General features: G+C 43.8%; 1 protein-coding gene across 8 annotated transcripts in view; it reads left to right on the top strand.

The window, feature by feature from the left end:
- The window catches only part of ACSL4 (acyl-CoA synthetase long chain family member 4), a 56,247-nt gene extending 35,012 nt beyond the window's left edge, over positions 1 to 21,235 (top strand). For all 8 annotated transcript variants that reach the window (XM_063432145.1, XM_063432143.1, XM_063432138.1 and 5 more), the window contains exons 8-16: positions 250 to 373; positions 3,362 to 3,433; positions 4,409 to 4,548; positions 5,314 to 5,486; positions 7,112 to 7,186; positions 8,596 to 8,787; positions 9,352 to 9,466; positions 10,856 to 11,013; positions 18,076 to 21,235. In XM_063432145.1, the coding sequence (XP_063288215.1) occupies positions 250 to 373; positions 3,362 to 3,433; positions 4,409 to 4,548; positions 5,314 to 5,486; positions 7,112 to 7,186; positions 8,596 to 8,787; positions 9,352 to 9,466; positions 10,856 to 11,013; positions 18,076 to 18,233 (1,207 nt within the window). In that variant the 3' untranslated portion in view covers positions 18,234 to 21,235. The remainder of the gene's footprint in view (positions 1 to 249; positions 374 to 3,361; positions 3,434 to 4,408; positions 4,549 to 5,313; positions 5,487 to 7,111; positions 7,187 to 8,595; positions 8,788 to 9,351; positions 9,467 to 10,855; positions 11,014 to 18,075) is intronic.
- The last annotated feature ends 311 nt before the right edge of the window (positions 21,236 to 21,546 follow it).

The raw sequence follows: 21,546 nt of genomic DNA, 5'->3' as shown, positions 1-21,546 counted from the left end.
TGACTTTATAACAGTTGTGTGCAAACCAGTGAGCTTGAAGACGAAGTTTCTTTTGCTCTTATAGTGCAGCATCTTGCTGAAGAAGTACCGTCTCTTGTCAAAGATTAAAAAAAAAAAAAAAAAAAAATCAAGATAAAGGTATGGAATAAGGAGATAAAATCTTAGGAGAAGAAAATAGTGCTAATAGCGTGTTGAACTGATACCTTCTACATTTTTAATAAGTCATCTTATTTGAATATTTTTTTACAGGCCCAAAGATACTTATATTGGCTACTTGCCTCTAGCACATGTTCTTGAAATGACTGCAGAAATTTCCTGTGTGACCTATGGCTGTAGAATTGGTTATTCATCTCCGCAAACACTGTCCGACCAGGTGAGAGAGAATTTCTAGGTTAATTGTATTGGCCTTTCCCTCCTCTGCTGGGAAGGCTATTTCATGTGACTACAGTTCTATTCCCAGAGGCATGAAGGAGTGGTGAAATATGAGGGCAGGGGTAGAGGCCATATTTCTCTTTTTGTAATAATGTATGACTTCAGAAGGTGGGGTGTGGGAAGCACCTTTTTACTTGGACCCAGACAGGGGAAGGTCTTGGAGTGTTCCTGATACATAGGCCTAAATTTAATAAGCTTTCCAAATGATTCAATAGAGCACTTTCCAAATAATGTATCTACAAAAACGTATCTAAAAGACTTCCATGGTGACTTTTATAGCTAAATCGTTTGGAACTTTTTTCGAGCGATATTGCATAATTTCTAAAGCTTATTAAATCAAGGCCATAGATGGCTACCAATAACATAATGCTAAGTTAAAGTGGCAGCCGGAACCTTCTGTCACATTCCCCACTTACAGATTTCACTCTGTTTTTATCAAGGGTTATATAGCTCTAGAATTACCCTTCCTGACATCGGACTAGATCTCAAACTCGTTGAGTGAGTTCAGCATTAATTAGTGTTTTCTTTTTGAAGGTGTTGTGTGAATTGTTCATTGTTTATCTTGCTTATTATTCTAGTGCCCTTATTTAATAGAATAAACGAATGTCATCTTCCTAAAAAAATTTATGCACAATTGAAATGTTTGCTGTGAGCCCTAGACTAATTGCCAGCTAATTGCACAGATATTTTCTAAAAGCCTTTCTTAAAGGTAACCATTGTTCCAGGATGTACTTGACGTGTAGCTGATCTTAATTGCAGTGCTCTGCTATTCATGGCTATTGTTTAGATTTGCCTGCTACGAAGGCGTTTCTAGAACGCTTTTGCTTTATAGATATTTCTACTGCTGATGTTCTACAGCATTGGATCTCCACCTTGGCAAACTGGCATGCCTTGATCATTTTGCTTAATTGCTCAATTGCTGTAATAGGTTATATGCAATATTTCAAATAACTTTTTAATAAGTGTCCACATTAAAATTGTAATTCTCTTTGTTAAAGTGATAAAAAGAATAGGCCAGTTTGGCTAGATGTGGGCATCTTTCTCTAGTAGTGCTTCACATAAATGTGACCACAGTAGTTGTGCTTTGGAAATTTTTCTCTCATTGGGGGAGTGGGGGGAGGGAATTCAAGTTGGGAACCACTGGGGCTGTTCAACATTCATGAAACTCCACTTTTAGGCCGCAATGTTTTTAAACCTTAGGTAAAAGTAACCGAGCGGAAGGCATTACTAGGTTTTAGATTATTTTCTTTTTCTTTCTAGCTTGGCAATTTTAACCTAAAACTTTAATTCCCTAGTGAGTAAACCTGAATTATTAAAATGTGGTATTTTACAAAACTGCATGGATATGCATTTAAAAAAAAAAAAAAAAAAAAAGAAATCCCGTAACAAAAAACATATACTGTCAATATTGTATCTACCATATTATATAGGGTGAGTATATCAAGGTGGTGGAATGCGAACAGGAGTGGGGCATGCTATATAGACCATTAAGTATTTAAGCGTTGAATACAAAAATGGAATGCTATAATATGTTAAAGCATGTGTTGTTGCTCTTGTTTGAAAAGCACGAGTTTGTTCTTGCTTTTTCACATTGCATTGCTTTAATAGTTTACATGATATTGCTACACTTGCGCTTCTGGAAGTGGGGTTGGTGTAAAACATATGCTAGGGAGAAGTGGAAACCTGTGTGTCAAAAATTACCAATAATTAAAAAGATTACGAATTGTGTTCATACCACATTTTTTTTTTTTTTTTTTCTCTAGCACATAAGGTATTGTGTATTTTGTGTTTTTATTATTGTCCGTATGAATAAATTAATTTGTTTTGTTTAGAGGATGGGCCAATTAAACATAAAAACCAAAATAGACTTGAAAAAAGTACCATGTATCTCATTTGTGGTGAGTCCCATACTCTCCTAATCGAACGACTGCCATGAGATTAACTCATTTTATAGGACATTTATCCTCTAGGGTTCTCGGCAGAGAGGTTTTTTTTAGGACCCTTTTTATATGGTATTTTGACAGGGTGGGGTGCTATTCATCCAATATAATGTGTGAAACCGAAAGGCAGCCGTCTCCTCAACATGCATGCCTGGACAGATGTATGCTAATTTATGTTCTCTACATACACCTTTTTAATTGTGTGCAACCTCTGTATTTTATAGAACTATTCTTCATTAACAGCATGCTTTATGCGCAACATGTCTCCCTTGCTGTAACAAAGACTTGTAGTTGGCAATAGCAGGGGAAAGCTAAAAAGCATGAGAAGCGATCCCTGCTGTTTATGGCTACCACAAAGATGGTTATTGTTAAACCGGCAACAGTGTTTTATTTGCAGAGTTTGTAAATTCATCCTGTTACAATTGGCTGCTAACATTGGATATGCTGTGAACACTTCTTGTCCTTTGTAAAAGCCTGCATTATTGACAGAGGCCACTGTGTCCTGTATAATACAGGCTTTATTTTAGGTTTCACTCTGTGGGAGTAGGTTAACTAAACTCTTCTGAACTTCATGGTTTAATGACTTTACATCCTACTGTCTTTCCTCAAGTGCATCATTGTCCTGTTTGGTGGCCTAGACTTTGGAAACCTTTCAGTGAGGCAGCTAGCCAGAATTACTGTGCAGAAAACGTCTCACCGTTGAATGCTCTATGTAAAAGGTAGTTCGATTGGTTAGAAGTATAGTCCCAATGGAGCCACAGACAGTGTTTACAGTTTTTATTGCATTTTTGGATTCCATGCCATTGGTGAAAAAGTAGAATTGTGCATTGAAACTTATAGAAGAATTTAATGCAAAATATTCATACATGTTATCCCGTTTAGAAGGTAGTCACTTACTTGGCTGAATTTTCCATACAGTTGTGTATATGTATAATGTCAAATTATGAAAGTCTATTTGCTGACTTTATATGGTATGCTTATTTCCACAGTCTACCAAAATAAAGAAGGGAACTAGAGGTGATTGCACAGTTCTAAAACCTACGCTGATGGCTGCAGTGCCTGTAAGTTGTAGTGCATGTTTCTACTTAAATGGTTTTCATTACGTGAATACATAAAACTGGAAGAACTAGTAGCTATCTTCAGGCTGATAAGTACATTGAAAATACTTTATTTAGTATACCGCAGACCAACCTATTTCCTTCTTGACCACAGGCAGTTTATCTAGTGTAAAAATAATTCTTAGCTCATATCCTTTAGCAGGGAATGTGTCATTAAGCACTCCCTTAGTGAGTGCTAGGTTATTGTTTAGCCTGGAGCTATATTTTGTTACTAGATCATACTTCGAAGTGATCTAATATTACTATAGCACTTATAATGCACGTTGGTTGTTTAAACAGAACAATCACAAACAACATGTAGTCTGTTATATTCCTAGCTCTTCTACAATGGATTTCATTGCGGACTCTTATGAGCCTAGAGACATAATCCAACCTTTATAAAAGCTTTTTGTACAGTTTATGGCAACCATGCCCCTGTTCCCTGCACACGTTTGCAGTTTTTGCTGCAGCTATAAGTCCAGCCCCTTTAGATGGAGTTGACAAAAGTCACGCTTCTTCCTCCGTCCATCCAAAGAGTGGCAACAGTATACAAGTCCTTACCTCCTGTTATAAGCTTTATCACAATTGCTGCTAAGAAACCTGAATCTTGACACTACCTGTGCACAGTAATACCTATGCTCTTGTTCTGAAACTGGGTAAATAGAGCGGTCAGTAAGCTAATAGCAGGCACAGTGCATCTATCTGCTTAAGTAGCAGTAACGCTTATCTGACAATAGAACCATGTGTTTAAATAAATGTCCCATAAATCTCTGCTGAATCTATGAAAGATTGTTTGCAAGAATGTTCATAATTTTCCATCTTGAGTCCAATTCCCAGACACACTATTGATTAGTAAACTGAACCATAAGTATGCATGAATATTCAGTATGTTTTGTTGAAGGTGATTTATTATTATTTTTTATTTCCCCTCCTTTCCAGGAAATAATGGATCGAATTTACAAGAATGTAATGAGCAAAGTTCAAGAAATGAATGTATTTCAGAGAACTTTGTTTAAGCTTGGCTATGACTACAAGCTGGAGCAAATCAAGAAGGGGTATGATGCTCCCATATGCAATGTGTAAGTACTCACCAATGTCTGAGTTGAGGAGATAATTTGGTTTAAATTTATTTGGAGGTGGGATAATCCAGTGGCTACTTCGGAGGTCCTATAGTAAAGTGGGTGCCAGGTCAGGTTCCACACCAAGCTTAAGGCTTTGATTAGCACATTAATGTTGATTGTGACCATATATGAGATGGGGTTTCAAGAACACTGATTATTTTATATTGAATTCATTACATAGTCTTAATATTTGACTACTGTATTGCTGTGAGTGTTTTCTGGCAGCTAGCACACCATACAAGCATACAGACATTGGGAACACAATGGTAGAGTTTCACAGACAGTCGGATGCTCTTGCTGAATAAAGATCTGTATTACAGCTTATAATATATTATATTTGATATTATAGAGGACTAGTTATTTGGGGGGGGGAGGGGGGAATTATGTTACTGTGTTACTAATACAATTGATACAATAGAAGATGAGCCTTACCCTTGGTTAAGTGGAAATTAGGGAATGGGCTGGGTGAATGGAAAGGAAAACTAACGGTCATTGCTGAGAGGTAGACCATAAAAGGGCGCATGAGTTTGGCAATCTGTTCTTGCTAGTAGCCTAAAGGAACTTTCAAAGCAACATCACCACTTTAGCATACTGTAGTAGATATGGTGCTTGGAGCATTCCTTTAAATTAAGGTTGAGAACTGAATTCTGACAGGCATACCTGGATACAGTTTACCTAAAAAGGCGAGTGACCCTGTGCTTTCTTGATTTCTTTACCATAAAGGTTACTTTTTAAAAAAGTGAAAGCTTTACTCGGCGGCAATGTGCGCATGATGCTGTGTGGAGGTGCTCCTTTGTCTTCTCAGACTCAGAGGTTTATGAACATCTGTTTTTGCTGTCCTGTTGGCCAGGGATACGGTTTAACAGAAACATGTGGAGCTGGCACGATCACTGAAGGTAAGTTCTCTGACATTGGTCATTGTTTGATTAAAGCAACATATCCTAATTTATCAACTGTACATTTCTAAGGAATTCTCTCCCTTCTCTCTCTCTGCCCTTCTCTCTCTGCCCTTCTCTCTCTGCCCTTCTCTCTCTGCCCTTCTCTCTCTCTCTCTCTGCCCTTCTCTCTCTCTCTCTGCCCTTCTCTCTCTCTCTGCCCTTCTCTCTCTCTCTCTCTCTCTGCCCTTCTCTCTCTCTCTCTCTCTCTCTCTGCCCTTCTCTCTCTCTCTGCCCTTCTCTCTCTCTCTGCCCTTCTCTCTCTCTCTCTCTCTCTCTGCCCTTCTCTCTCTCTCTCTCTCTCTCTGCCCTTCTCTCTCTCTCTCTCTCTCTCTGCCCTTCTCTCTCTCTCTCTCTCTGCCCTTCTCTCTCTCTGCCCTTCTCTCTCTCTCTCTCTCTCTCTCTCTGCCCTTCTCTCTCTCTCTCTCTGCCCTTCTCTCTCTCTCTCTCTCTGCCCTTCTCTCTCTCTCTCTCTCTCTCTCTCTCTCTGCCCTTCTCTCTCTGCCTCTCTCTCTCTCTCTCTGCCCTTCTCTCTCTGCCTCTCTCTCTCTCTCTCTGCCCCTCTCTCTCTGCCTCTCTCTCTCTCTCTCTGCCCCTCTCTCTCTGCCTCTCTCTCTCTCTCTCTGCCCCTCTCTCACACTCTGCCTCTCTCTCTCTCTCTCTCTCTCTCACACTCTGCCCTTCTCTCTCTCTCTCTCTCTCATATTTGTTCTTTTTACATTATAGTAGACAAGACAAGCATATGTTTTCTTAAAGAATTGTTGAGGGTTTTTGGGCCTCTTTAGCTGATTTATTTACTAAAGTGAGAATTCAAAGTGAATGCTAATATAATTTCAAAGTCGAGGCCAGAGTAGCCAAATTGAAAGCATAGCTGACTGAAAGAATTAGAACAGTCCAGCTATTTTGTCTTGAATTTACCTTGAATTCTCCCTGTAGGTCATATAGTCGTTTTATATAACGAAGAAATCTCTTTAGACACATGGAATCCCATCCTGTGACAAGTAATGATTTATATTATTTGTAATCTCACAAAAATCTAGTTCAGTGTGTAATCTTTTATTTGTCTGTGCTGCATGTCAAGAAATCTAGGATTTGGGCATGGGTTGACATTCAAGGTAATGTCACAATCGTTTGATTGGAGAAAATATTCAACAAAATCTGTCCAGTAGCACCAATCTACCTTATTCACACAATCCTTATACACCTACCCAGTGTGCTATTTTGTGTTCTGAAATGAAGACATTTGTCAGTTGTGTGAATCGGTGTTTGAGTTTTCCAAATACTGTCCAATATAAGAATTCTAATAAAGAAGGGGCAAGTAATCCTTATTGCCCACAGAGTTGTGAAGACCTTTTGGCATTGCAGCTGCTGAGGACTATATATTTTACATGATCCTCAGCCATCAAAAGGAAGACTCTTATTTGCGATGCCTTATAGACTAGGCATTTTTCATATTGAGTTTCAGCACTTTATTATGCGTCACCCCAGGACAGTACATTTAATACTGTATTGATGAACGATATAACCATTGTTTTCTTTTTTTATGGGATCTAAAATCACACTCGTTCTCCGATCTTTTCTTTTAGTTTCTGATTACAGCACAGGCAAAGTAGGAGCTCCACTTACCTGCTGTGAAATTAAACTTCGTGATTGGCAAGAAGGTATGTAGTTTTATATTTTACAGAGCACTATAGTGGGGGAAAAAAGTGTTTGGCGGGAATATTGTTTACTGTAAATGCTGTAGGATAGAAATCAGAAGTCTTAAAGGACCACTATAGGCACCCAGACCACTTCAGCTTAATGAAGTGGTCTGAGTGCCAGGTCCATCTAGGTTTAACCCTTTCTGCTGTTTCAGAAAAACTGCTATGTTTACCTATGGGTTAATCCAGCCTCTAGTGGCTGTCTCATTGACAGCCGCTAGAGGCCTTCCGCGCTTCTCATTGTGATTTTCACAGTGAGAAGACTTCAGCGTCCATAGGAAAGCATTGAGAATGTTTTCCTATGGACTGGCTGAATGCGCGCGCGGCTCTTGCCGCGCATGCACATTCAGCCGATGACTGTGACAAGGAGGAGGAGAGTTCCCGGGGTAAGATTTAACCCCTTCCACCACATAGAGCCTGGCGGGAGGGGGGCCTTAAAGGTGGGGGGGGGGGGGGGACCTAGAGACCCTATAGTGCCAGGAAAACAAGTATGGTTTCCTGGCACTATAGTGGTCCTTTAAGCTGCAGCTGCACACTAGGAGGCTTTGGTCCAAAACAGTAAATTTGGGTAAGCTGGCAAAAGAGTAGCAAAATGTAAACTAAAATAACTGATACATAGCCAAATATTCAGGTTCTTGTATAGTTACTCCGTTTTAGCTAAAACTGAATATTTTGTAAAGTCACACATACATGAAAACTTTCATATTTTGAAACCGTTTTAGACTGGTTGTTGTTATTTAATACACAGAGACAAGATAGCTTTCATTTATATAACAGCTTGGCTTATCTTGCTCCTGCGTTTTTGTAAGCATGTTCTAGCAGAAGCTGGAATCTATTTTTTTTTACTTTATTTATTAATTTTTATTTCTGCTAGTAATCTGTGCTAGTTAATTACAGTGACAATGCTTCATAATCTTTCCATTTAGTGATGTCTTGCTATTTGTTTAGAGAGCATGCAGAGTGCAATTATTACTGTTCTAGAAACAGAATCTCCATAAAATAGAAACGTTTTGAATCTTACTGCATCCAGAATAGCTTGCCAGACGGACAGTTAAAAGACAGAATAACTCAGATTTTTAAGAGTATCGTAAATCTATTCAGTAACTGGTCCATAACAGGCCTAACATTTTAACCAATTACTATAGTAGAGCTAGCTGGTTAGTTCTACAGTGTAGCTAGGACTTCAGGAGTCTATTATAATATCTACTCTCACTGTTAATGTTTATTGTGGTGGCAGTGCTATTGAATTAGTGTCAAGTACTTCTTGATCTTTGATCCTAGTGCTACTTGTGTGCTATGAGTGGTTTTGAGTTTGCTTCGATAATTATTTATTTACTATTATTTATTAATTTTTTTATTTTTTTTTTTAGGTGGATACACAAATGAGGACAAGCCACATCCAAGAGGGGAGATTATCATTGGAGGGAAGAATGTTTCCATGGGATATTTTAAAAATGATGAAAAGACTTTAGAGGATTTTTATGTGGATGAGAATGGCCAGAGGTGGTTTTGCACTGGTGATATTGGAGTATTTCACCCTGATGGCTGCTTGCAAATAGTTGGTAGGTCTTTTTTTTATTATTTTTGTGTGTTTGTAAAAAAATAAAAAAAAATAAAAAAAATTGAAATGTTCGTATTATGCAAATTATAATAATGATTTGCAATAATCCTGTGCGGATCAGACTTGTAGTGTAGAGAAACAGGGTTATTGGGCAGCAATGTAGTATAATGCATCCAAAGGAGAGTCATGTTGAAATAAATCGAGGGGGCGGAAGGAAGGGTTAGTATAACCTTTTAAACCTGTCAAGGCATGAGCAAATCTTCTAGTGGGTCTACAATATTTTCTCATATCTTGACACATTAAAAAAGGTTCAGCCACAGGATCTATAACTCTAATAAGGAGGGAGAAGTGTGTTGATAGTTGCTGACCTTTTCAATCGCTAGGGTCCCTGTATCCTGGTATGAACGATATTATGGCTAAGAGGAGTTTTCCAAGTGTTGGCTGTACCAAGCCTATCCAAGCAAATTTTCAATATTTGTTTCGAGAATTTTCATGAATGTTAATTGGGAACAGGAACCCTATTTCTGAGAAGTAAAGCATTTTCAATGTGTTTTGTACTGTACAGATCGTAAAAAGGATTTGGTGAAGTTGCAAGCTGGAGAATACGTGTCTCTGGGTAAAGTTGAAGCAGCATTGAAAAACTGCCCACTTATTGACAACATCTGTGCTTATGCAAACAGGTACGGGGCACGTGTTTCCCTTGTTGCGTGGAGGTTTGTTTTGATCTGTCCATGTTGTGCTGCCTCTCAAGGCTACTCTGGGTAGAAACATCCTGACCCCAGAGCATGATCACACTACCTATGCAATACAAATGTGTACACCCCCCTGATGTAGGTAAATATATTTAAATCTGAAAAATCCTGCATACTTATGCAGACATAATTGTACATTGCTAACATAGAAAACAGATTTGTGTTTGAAAGCAATTACTTATTACTATATCTCATAGGGGGAAAACTCCACAAATTGAAAATGCAGTGTTAATCAGTTGACATACATTGCAGAGCAGATACAATCCTAGTACTGTCGTTTTTGCATGTCCGTCTTCTTACGTTTTACATTTATTTTTTAAATTTATTTATACTCTACTTCTGTCTATGATCCCAGATTTGTGTTGAGTACATTGTATAGCCAAACACAGCTTATGAGCAACATCGAATGGCTAAAATATAGCCAATCAAACAAAGGATTTTCTTTGCAAATGCAAACCTTTTTCCCTGTGTTGGATGCTAGCCAGGGCATTTGGTTTGAAATTCAATGAAGCCTTCTATCCCTACTTGTGTATGGTTTTCTACCTACATAAATTAAATGATGCCAGGTTGGTTGGGGAGGTCACCCAGTTGCAGGAAGAGATATTGATTGCTACATTTTAATTATGCATATTTTCACATCTCACAAATACATATTTGTTCAAAACAGGGAAATGTTAAAAAAATAAAATTTAAAAAAATGGTTCCGTCCCTCTTTAATATACAGATGACTAGAACCTGCTAATTTAAATAAATTTGGCAGATGGGGGTTATTTTCTTCCATTAGCTTCTTGGATACATCACTCTCTAAGCACCGACATTAACGCTACTACTAGTATTTTAGTTGGACCATTTCTGTCTGTAGAAAACAGCAGTTTAGATTGGAGAGGAATACCTAACCAGTCTCAAAACCACTAAATTTTCTATTAAGTTATGACCATTACAATGTTGTAAGGCAGCAATATCAATACAGGCTAAAACACATACGTTAATTTTTCATTTCCCTGTTAAATTCACAGATCTAAAACTATACATATTTCTGGTTGGCCTGAAAAGATGTTCTTGTATAACTGAATTATCATTTTCTCTTTTGTCCTTAAGAGAACACGTCATCTGTTGCATCATGCTTTTTAATGTTGTGAAATTGACACATGCTGATCGGACATGGTGTATAAAAGAGCATGACCTTACCAGCTGCCAAGTAACATGACAAGAATCTTTTAGAGACTTGCAGTAGCAGCTGACTTCATGCAATTGGTTTTAGTGTTGAGTTTTACCCTTGAAGATGCACGTACTAATCTTCCTTATATCCTGTTACAGTTTCGAGTCTTACGTGATCAGCTTTGTAGTTCCTAATCAGAAGAAGCTGACTGGTTTAGCACAACAGAAAGGCATCGAAGGCACATGGGAGGAGATCTGTAACAATCCCACAATGGAGGCAGAAGTATTAAGGGAGATTAAGGAGGTGGCAAGCTCAAGTGAGTGACATCCTGTTTAGTAAATCTCTAGCATTGTGTTGTACTTTTAGCTACTGAATTAAATAATGCAGGTATCCTATAAATTTTAACAACTGGTTAATTCACTAAAGGTACTGTATGCTCTTGATTGTGAATTTCCGCAAAAGAAGCAAAGTATTGTCCCGTCCCACCCCCAAACCAAAAAAACTTTGATTAAATTCAAAGTATTTAAAATTGTTTTTAAATGTACTGAAGAAACAGAATTTGGTGTGACTGATATTGAAACAATATTTCCCTGGCGTTCCCTTTAATTTCGTTTGTGTGTGTTCTATGGGCACTGTCTACTGGTGCTGTTTAAAGTTTTGGTGAAACCTGAAGTTAAAAACCAAACATCCCAAATATTACATAGATGTGAAAGCTGAAACTATAGATTTAGAGTAGAATTTGTATACTGTGTTGTCGTTCTTTCTCTCTCTCTCTCCCCCTTCTCGTTCTTTCTCTCTCTCTCCCCCTTCTCTCTCTCTCTCTCCCCCTTCTCGTTCTTTCTCTCCCCCCTTCTCGTTCTTTCTCTCCCCCCTTCTCGTTCTCTCTCTCCCCTTCTCGTTCTCTCTCTCCCCCCTTCTCGTTCTCTCTCCCCCCTTCTCGTTCTCTCTCCCCCCTTCTCGTTCTCTCTCCCCCCTTCTCGTTCTCTCTCCCCCCTTCTCGTTCTCTCTCCCCCCTTCTCGTTCTCTCTCCCCCTTCTCGTTCTCTCTCCCCCTTCTCGTTCTCTCTCCCCCTTCTCGTTCTCTCTCTCCCCTCTTCTCGTTCTCTCTCTCCCCCCTTCTCGTTCTCTCTCTCCCCCCTTCTCGTTCTTTCTCTCTCTCCCCCCTTCTCGTTCTTTCTCTCTCTCCCCCTTCTCGTTCTTTCTCTCTCTCCCCCCTTCTCGTTCTTTCTCTCTCTCCCCCCTTCTCGTTCTTTCTCTCTCTCCCCCCTTCTCGTTCTTTCTCTCTCTCCCCCCTTCTCGTTCTTTCTCTCTCTCTCTCTCTCTCTCTCTCTCTCTCTCTCTCTCTCTCTCTCTCTCTCTCTCTCTCTCCCTTCTCGTTCTTTCTCTCTCCCCCCTTCTCGTTCTTTCTCTCTCTCCCCCCTTCTCGTTCTTTCTCTCTCTCCCCCCTTCTCGTTCTTTCTCTCTCTCCCCCCTTCTCGTTCTTTCTCTCTCTCCCCCCTTCTCGTTCTTTCTCTCTCTCCCCCCTTCTCGTTCTTTCTCTCTCTCCCCCCTTCTCGTTCTTTCTCTCTCTCCCCCCTTCTCGTTCTTTCTCTCTCTCCCCCTTCTCGTTCTTTCTCTCTCTCCCCCTTCTCGTTCTTTCTCTCTCTCCCCCTTCTCGTTCTTTCTCTCTCTCCCCCCTTCTCGTTCTTTCTCTCTCTCTCCCCCTTCTCGTTCTCTTTCTCTCCCCTTCTCGTTCGTTCTTTCTCCCCCCTTCTCATTCGTTCTTTCTCCCCCCTTCTCGTTCGTTCTCTCTCTCTCCCCCTTCTCGTTCGTTCTCTCTCTCTCCCCCTTCTCGTTCGTTCTCTCTCTCTCCCCCTTCTCGTTCGTTCTCTCTCTCTCCCCCTTCTCGTTCGTTCTCTCTCTCTCCCCCTTCTCGTTCGTTCTCTCTCTCTCCCCCTTCTCGTTCGTTCTCTCTCTCTCCCCCTTCTCGTTCGTTCTCTCTCTCTCCCCCTTCTCGTTCGTTCTCTCTCTCTCCCCCTTCTCGTTCGTTCTCTCTCTCTCCCCCTTCTCGTTCGTTCTCTCTCTCCCCCTTCTCGTTCGTTCTCTCTCTCTCCCCCTTCACGTTCGTTCTCTCTCTCTCCCCCTTCACGTTCGTTCTCTCTCTCTCCCCCTTCACGTTCGTTCTCTCTCTCTCCCCCTTCACGTTCGTTCTCTCTCTCTCTACCCCTTCACGTTCGTTCTCTCTCTCTCTACCCCTTCACGTTCGTTCTCTCTCTCCCCCTCTTCACGTTCGTTCTCTCTCTCTCCCTCTTCACGTTCGTTCTCTCTCTCTCTCCCCCTTCACGTTCGTTCTCTCTCTCTCTCCCCCTTCACGTTCGTTCTCTCTCTCTCTCCCCCTTCACGTTCGTTCTCTCTCTCTCTCCCCCTTCACGTTCGTTCTCTCTCTCTCTCCCCCTTCACGTTCGTTCTCTCTCTCTCTCCCCCTTCACGTTCGTTCTCTCTCTCTCTCTCCCCCTTCACGTTCGTTCTCTCTCTCTCTCCCCCTTCACGTTCGTTCTCTCTCTCTCTCCCCCTTCACGTTCGTTCTCTCTCTCTCTCCCCCTTCACGTTCGTTCTCTCTCTCTCTCCCCCTTCACGTTCGTTCTCTCTCTCTCCCCCTTCACGTTCGTTCTCTCTCTCTCCCCCTTCTCGTTCGTTCTCTCTCTCTCCCCCTTCTCGTTCGTTCTCTCTCTCTCCCCCTTCTCGTTCGTTCTCTCTCTCTCCCCCTTCTCGTTCGTTCTCTCTCTCTCCCCCTTCTCGTTCGTTCTCTCTCTCTCCCCCTTCTCGTTCGTTCTCTCTCTCCCCCTTCTCGTTCGTTCTCTCTCTCTCCCCCTTCTCGTTCGTTCTCTCTCTCTCCCCCTTCTCGTTCGTTCTCTCTCTCTCCCCCTTCTCGTTCGTTCTCTCTCTCTCCCCCTTCTCGTTCGTTCTCTCTCTCCCCCTTCTCGTTCGTTCTCTCTCTCTCCCCCTTCACGTTCGTTCTCTCTCTCTCCCCCTTCACGTTCGTTCTCTCTCTCTACCCCTTCACGTTCGTTCTCTCTCTCTCTACCCCTTCACGTTCGTTCTCTCTCTCCCCCTTCACGTTCGTTCTCTCTCTCTCCCTCTTCACGTTCGTTCTCTCTCTCTCTCCCCCTTCACGTTCGTTCTCTCTCTCTCTCCCCCTTCACGTTCGTTCTCTCTCTCTCCCCCTTCACGTTCGTTCTCTCTCTCTCCCCCTTCTCGTTCGTTCTCTCTCTCTCCCCCTTCTCGTTCGTTCTCTCTCTCTCCCCCTTCTCGTTCGTTCTCTCTCTCTCCCCCTTCTCGTTCGTTCTCTCTCTCTCCCCCTTCTCGTTCGTTCTCTCTCTCTCCCCCTTCTCGTTCGTTCTCTCTCTCTCCCCCTTCTCGTTCGTTCTCTCTCTCTCCCCCTTCTCGTTCGTTCTCTCTCTCTCCCCCTTCTCGTTCGTTCTCTCTCTCTCCCCCTTCTCGTTCGTTCTCTCTCTCTCCCCCTTCTCGTTCGTTCTCTCTCTCTCCCCCTTCTCGTTCGTTCTCTCTCTCCCCCTTCTCGTTCGTTCTCTCTCTCTCCCCCTTCACGTTCGTTCTCTCTCTCTCCCCCTTCACGTTCGTTCTCTCTCTCTACCCCTTCACGTTCGTTCTCTCTCTCTCTACCCCTTCACGTTCGTTCTCTCTCTCCCCCTTCACGTTCGTTCTCTCTCTCTCTCCCTCTTCACGTTCGTTCTCTCTCTCTCTCCCCCTTCACGTTCGTTCTCTCTCTCTCTCCCCCTTCACGTTCGTTCTCTCTCTCTCTCCCCCTTCACGTTCGTTCTCTCTCTCTCTCCCCCTTCACGTTCGTTCTCTCTCTCTCTCCCCCTTCACGTTCGTTCTCTCTCTCTCTCCCCCTTCACGTTCGTTCTCTCTCTCTCTCCCCCTTCACGTTCGTTCTCTCTCTCTCTCCCCCTTCACGTTCGTTCTCTCTCTCTCTCCCCCTTCACGTTCGTTCTCTCTCTCTCCCCCTTCACGTTCGTTCTCTCTCTCTCCCCCTTCACGTTCGTTCTCTCTCTCTCCCCCTTCACGTTCGTTCCCTCTCTCTCTCCCCCTTCCCTCTCTCTCCTTCCTTCCCTCTCTCTCCTTCCTTCCCTCTCTCTCCTTCCTTCCCTCTCTCTCCTTCCCTCTCTCGCTCTCGCTCTCCCCCTTCCCTCTCTCTCGCTCTTCCCTCGCTCTCGCTCTCCTCTCCCCTTCCCTCGCTCTCCTCTCCCCTTCCCTCGCTCTCCTCTCCCCTTCCCTCGCTCTCCTCTCCCCTTCCCTCGCTCTCCTCTCCCCTTCCCTCGCTCTCCTCTCCCCTTCCCTCGCTCTCGCTCTCCCCTTCCCTCGCTCTCGCTCTCCCCTTCCCTCGCTCTCGCTCTCCCCTTCCCTCGCTCTCGCTCTCCCCTTCCCTCGCTCTCTCTCGCTCTCCCCTCGCTCTCCTCTCCCCTTCCCTCGCTCTCCTCTCGCTCTCCCCTTCCCTCGCTCTCCTCTCGCTCTCCCCTTCCCTCGCTCTCCCCTTCCCTCGCTCTCCCCTTCCCTCGCTCTCGCTCTCCCCTCGCTCTCGCTCTCCCCTCGCTCTCGCTCTCCCCTCGCTCTCCCCTTCCCTCGCTCTCGCTCTCCCCTCGCTCTCCCCTTCCCTCGCTCTTGCTCTCGCTCTCGCTCTCCCCTCGCTCTCGCTCTCCCCTCGCTCTCCCCTTCCCTCGCTCTCGCTCTCCCCTCGCTCTCCCCTTCCCTCGCTCTTGCTCTCGCTCTCGCTCTCCCCTTGCTCTCGCTCTCGCTCTCCCCTTGCTCTCGCTCTCGCTCTCCCCTTGCTCTCGCTCTCGCTCTCCCCTTGCTCTCGCTCTCGCTCTCCCCTTGCTCTCGCTCTCCCCTTGCTCTCGCTCTCGCTCTCCCCTTGCTCTCGCTCTCGCTCTCCCCTCGCTCTCGCTCTCCCCTTGCTCTCGCTCTCGCTCTCCCCTTCCCTCGCTCTCGCTCTCCCCTTCCCTCGCTCTCGCTCTCCCCTTCTCTCGCTCTCCCCTTCCCTCGCTCTCGCTCTCCCCTTCCCTCGCTCTCGCTCTCCCCTTCCCTCGCTCTCGCTCTCCCCTTCCCTCGCTCTCGCTCTCCCCTTCCCTCGCTCTCGCTCTCCCCTTCCCTCGCTCTCGCTCTCCCCTTCCCTCGCTCTCGCTCTCCCCTTCCCTCGCTCTCGCTCTCCCCTTCCCTCGCTCTCGCTCTCCCCTTCCCTCGCTCTCGCTCTCCCCTTCCCTCGCTCTCCCCTTCCCTCGCTCTCGCTCTCCCCTTCCCTCGCTCTCGCTCTCCCCTTCCCTCGCTCTCGCTCTCCCCTTCCCTCGCTCTCGCTCTCCCCTTCCCTCGCTCTCGCTCTCCCCTTCCCTCGCTCTCCCCTTCCCTCGCTCTCGCTCTCCCCTTCCCTCGCTCTCGCTCTCCCCTTCCCTCGCTCTCGCTCTCCCCTTCCCTCGCTCTCGCTCTCCCCTTCCCTCGCTCTCGCTCTCCCCTTCCCTCGCTCTCGCTCTCCCCTTCCCTCGCTCTCGCTCTCCCCTTCCCTCGCTCTCCCCTTCCCTCGCTCTCGCTCTCCCCTTCCCTCGCTCTCCCCTTCCCTCGCTCTCGCTCTCCCCTTCCCTCGCTCTCGCTCTCCCCTTCCCTCGCTCTCCCCTTCCCTCGCTCTCGCTCTCCCCTTCCCTCGCTCTCCCCTTCCCTCGCTCTCGCTCTCCCCTTCCCTCGCTCTCGCTCTCCCCTTCCCTCGCTCTCGCTCTCCCCTTCCCTCGCTCTCGCTCTCCCCTTCCCTCGCTCTCGCTCTCCCCTTCCCTCGCTCTCGCTCTCCCCTTCCCTCGCTCTCGCTCTCCCCTTCCCTCGCTCTCGCTCTCCCCTTCCCTCGCTCTCCCCTTCCCTCGCTCTCGCTCTCCCCTTCCCTCGCTCTCGCTCTCCCCTTCCCTCGCTCTCGCTCTCCCCTTCCCTTCCCTCGCTCTCGCTCTCCCCTTCCCTCGCTCTCGCTCTCGCTCTCCCCTTCCCTCGCTCTCGCTCTCCCCTTCCCTCGCTCTCGCTCTCCCCTTCCCTCGCTCTCGCTCTCCCCTTCCCTCGCTCTCGCTCTCCCCTTCCCTTGCTCTCGCTCTCCCCTTCTCTCGCTCTCGCTCTCGCTCTCCCCTTCTCTCGCTCTCGCTCTCCCCTGCTCTCGCTCTCGCTCTCCCCTTCCCTCGCTCTCGCTCTCCCCTTCCCTCGCTCTCGCTCTCGCCCTTCCCTCGCTCTCGCTCTCCCCTTCCCTCGCTCTCGCTCTCCCCTTCCCTCGCTCTCGCTCTCCCCTTCCCTCGCTCTCGCTCTCCCCTTCCCTCGCTCTCGCTCTCCCCTTCCCTCGCTCTCGCTCTCCCCTTCCCTCGCTCTCGCTCTCCCCTTCCCTCGCTCTCGCTCTCCCCTTCCCTCGCTCTCGCTCTCCCCTTCCCTCGCTCTCGCTCTCCCCTTCCCTCGCTCTCGCTCTCCCCTTCCCTCGCTCTCGCTCTCCCCTTCCCTCGCTCTCGCTCTCCCCTTCCCTCGCTCTCGCTCTCCCCTTCCCTCGCTCTCGCTCTCCCCTTCCCTCGCTCTCGCTCTCCCCTTCCCTCGCTCTCGCTCTCCCCTTCCCTCGCTCTCGCTCTCCCCTTCCCTCGCTCTCGCTCTCCCCTTCCCTCGCTCTCGCTCTCCCCTTCCCTCGCTCTCGCTCTCCCCTTCCCTCGCTCTCGCTCTCCCCTTCCCTCGCTCTCGCTCTCCCCTTCCCTCGCTCTCGCTCTCCCCTTCCCTCGCTCTCGCTCTCCCCTCGCTCTCGCTCTCGCTCTCCCCTTCCCTCGCTCTCGCTCTCCCCTTCCCTCGCTCTCGCTCTCCCCTTCCCTCGCTCTCGCTCTCCCCTTCCCTCGCTCTCGCTCTCCCCTTCCCTCGCTCTCGCTCTCCCCTTCCCTCGCTCTCGCTCTCCCCTTCCCTCGCTCTCCTTCTCGCTCTCGCTCTCCTCTCTTTTTTTCAAAATGTGGAATGCTTTGCTACCATCTAGTGGTCATATTCATAGTGTATTAATTTAGCAATTCTTATATAGTGTCTGTATCAAACATCCTACAATAATTTTATAAAATGGAGGGCACCCATGGTGCAATATCCCCCAAGTTCTACCATACAATAATGCATAGCTACATTTTGATATGACAAGTACAGAAAGTTATAGAATAGAGAAGTTACAAATATATAAATATATTAAAAGCTTACTAAGAGTCATTCAGAGCTGTAAATTGAAAAATTGGTTGATGCACTGGATATCTTTGCTACTGTGCATATGAAAAGGCTTGAGTACAGTTAAACAATTGTAAACAATTATTGGGGCTTCTAGCTTCGTAACTTTTTAAAATTTTGTTTTGCAGTGAAATTAGAACGCTTTGAAATTCCAATTAAGGTACGTTTAAGTCCTGATCCCTGGACCCCTGAAACAGGCCTTGTAACAGATGCCTTTAAACTGAAGAGGAAAGAATTAAAGAACCACTATCTAACTGACATCGAGCGGATGTATGGAGGCAAATAGGACCCAATGGAATATAGGAGACAACACTTATTTATTTTTCTTTATTTGCTATTTTTGTTTTTTTGAAAACAGAGGAACATCCTTCTGCAGATTGTATCAGCAATGTCTACTTTTGTTGTGACCATGCAGAGTTATGCAGTTAATACTGAAGACTGTATTTGTATTTTTTGAGGGCTGCACTCAAGTTTAAAACCACTGACAGGAACCCATCAGAATCATAACCTAATGCATTGCTTACATCTACTCAATTATATATGCATCATGCTGTCATGTTCTTTCTGATCAGCTAATTTTGGGGTAGCCAGCTTTCGATTAATTGACTAAAACCCCTACCAACAAACGATGTGCACTTTTGACCTGTTGTGGCTGAACAGCCAACGGTGTGGCCACTCTCACTTGAACAAATGGGCATGTAAAACTGTTTTGGTAGGAAGTAAATGTTGCTAGTTGATAAGAACTTTTAAAATTGCTTCATTTCAATTATATCTACCAAAAATGTCCAGACCCTTACTTGTAACATGGTTGGGCTTTGCATCTTTAAGTATTTATTATGCAATTCAAGAAAAAAAATGGTTGTAGCAGCAGGGTCTTGATTTCCAAAGTAATAACACACTGTGTTAAATTAGTAACACACTGTGTGTAAGGGCAATCTCTCAAATTTATACATTTATTTCTTCCGAGTCGGGCATTTTCCTTCTGTTTAATATACCAGCCTCCGTTATTTTAGCAGAGCGATCCATACAGTAATTTTTGCATGGAATTTTCATTAAGCTGCAGAATAAGGTTTTAGCATACAACATCACTTGCTTATCTGCCATTGTAGATGGATAACTCTTTTCTACATAGCTTGATTCTCTCATGCTGCAGTGTTTAACAAGCCTGTAATGATGATATGAAGAGACGTTACAATTATAATATATTTGAAAAGAATGGCAAACATTAAAATGCTAATAGTGACTTGACTTTTTTTATTACCTGTGTTTGCTGCAAATCCCCAGAAGTTGCAGCATCTGCAGGGAGCTCTACGGTGACCTGGAAAGGGATGAAAGCTCTAAACTTGTTTCCCTACTCTTCCATTCTCGAATAGATATCTGTGGGATATGATGTTCCACATTTAAAAAGAAAACCTAACAAAACGTAAGGTTATCAGATGCTCGATGTATAGCAAAAATATAGATGGGTGTAAGCCTGCAACACATACAAAGCTAGGAAAGCCTGCTAGATTAAGAAGGGGCTTCTGTGGTTTGTATGGAACATACAGGTAGTTGTGCTGGTGCGTGAGAGTGAGACTTACAGCTGCAGCAACTTGTTCAAATCTCTGTAGGTTGAAGGGAGAACTTTATAGGGTGCTATTAGCTCTATAACCTATGCAAGAAGCAATGATTATAGTGTTTGCAAATATGATTGCAAACCACATTTAAAAAGGGACATTCAAAAAACTAATCGTTTAGAATGTAGATTGTGAGATGTGTGGAGAGTCTTTATAGATTTCTGCTATAAAGACTATCCACACATCTATACTTCCAAAGAAAAACACTCTCCTCCATGGAAACAAGTTACATCTTATACTTTTAGACCTCTGTACCAGTTGTTTTATATCAAAAGCCTTTGCTGTATAGGTCCCCTAGTTTTCAGTGTCTCTGTAGAGGCACTACATTGACAAAATACCTTTTAACCCTCACAATGCTAACACCGCAATAGATTGCACCAATTCTGAATATGTTCATTAAGTCCAATCACTTTTTGCTCTTATTTATTTTTTGTTCTTTATTTCTAAAATGCAAAGTTGGACATCCTACTATCCCAAAGACCTAGGAATACATATCTTTATTGTAACTGCTACGGGTGATTACTATACGATGGCAATGGATGCCTGATCACGAGAGTTTTGTATTTCATTTTTGTGTTAATTGAAGATATAAAGTATACTGGAAATGTTAAGTGTCTTTTCATTGTGATAATCCACATAAAACAGGGACTGCTGCAGTCGTGGTCACTGACCAACAATTACCCTGTTGTAGAAGTTTCTTTAGAAGAAAACAATGGTTTAACTTGTATATCTGCTGTAGTTACGTAGTGTACCCATAAAACCATAGATATGGGGGAAAAAGTGGATTCATAATTCTGATGTACTTTGCACTTTGTATTTTGGTGGATTGTTGATAATTTTGGCCTGTTTGTACAGTTGTCATCTAAAGAAGTTTCTTAAGACCTTATGCTATTTATTAGGGAAATCAAAATATATTTTGAAGGGTATTTAAATCACATGTATATGAAGACATGACTCTTCACTGTATGAAAGTTTGATATTTTTGTTGTGTGAGTAGATTTTATTGTCTATACTCTTTGTGTGATTTTTTTTTTCCCTTCTTCTTCTGTATATCTTGGGATATTTTGGCAAATTTTTATATATATTTTTTTTTCCTTTCACTAGAACAAATTCCAAACTCTTTATAGAATACAATTTTGAACTCGCTTGTAAATGAATTGGGTCTGTGATATCTTAAAACTAACCTCTAGAGTCTTTTGTAAAGTCATCAAGCTGGCTTGAAGTAATGGTTCATAGTAACTTATTGTACTTTAATGTAGCATGGTAAAGACTTGCCCAATATCGCTTTTGGTAAAGGAACACTGCCACAAAAGGGACCACTGTTTTATTTTTGTGTTTGTTTTCTGGACATATCAAGTTATTAGTCCTGTAGTTTTTTTTTTTTTCTTTGTTTTTAATTTATCATTTTTGACTTGGTATTAAGAATCTTGGTTCTTGTAGAACAACTGTGAGCCTCTTACTGACTTGGTGAAATGGATATGAAATTTTTTAACTTTCATTTATTTAAATTTATTTTTTTTTGTCACTTTTTTAAATGATCTTTGTACAAAATCCCTTTTGTGTGTCTTCAATGTCTAGCTTGTTTTCTGATTGATGTAGGATTACATTTTCATTGAATACTGTATTTAGAAAAATGGTCTCAAACTCGAAATAATAAAACTGTTACAAATTATCACTGTGTGTCTGTGCTGATTTTCACTGGTACAATAAAATACTCCTAGTCACAAACACCATTTAAAACCACTAGCTTTATATAAATTTGGTAGTTTTAATGCAGTGTATGCATAAGAAATAAAATATATGTTGGTCAGAGTAAATGCTATACTTGTGGTTAGTATAAACAGAGTTCTCCAGATAGCAGTGATCCACTGAAATCTGGGGAGCTCTATTTATTTATTTATTTATACCATCTACTTGGAAAAATGAACACCATATATTGGAGCACAGATTAACCCAAAAATCTGTTTTAAACCAAAATCACAC

The sequence above is a fragment of the Pelobates fuscus genome, chromosome 9, assembly GCF_036172605.1.
Source record: "Pelobates fuscus isolate aPelFus1 chromosome 9, aPelFus1.pri, whole genome shotgun sequence".
Lineage (NCBI taxonomy): Eukaryota > Metazoa > Chordata > Amphibia > Anura > Pelobatidae > Pelobates > Pelobates fuscus.
The sequence above is the reverse complement of the archived record's forward strand: the minus strand, read 5'-3'. Positions and strand labels throughout refer to the sequence as shown.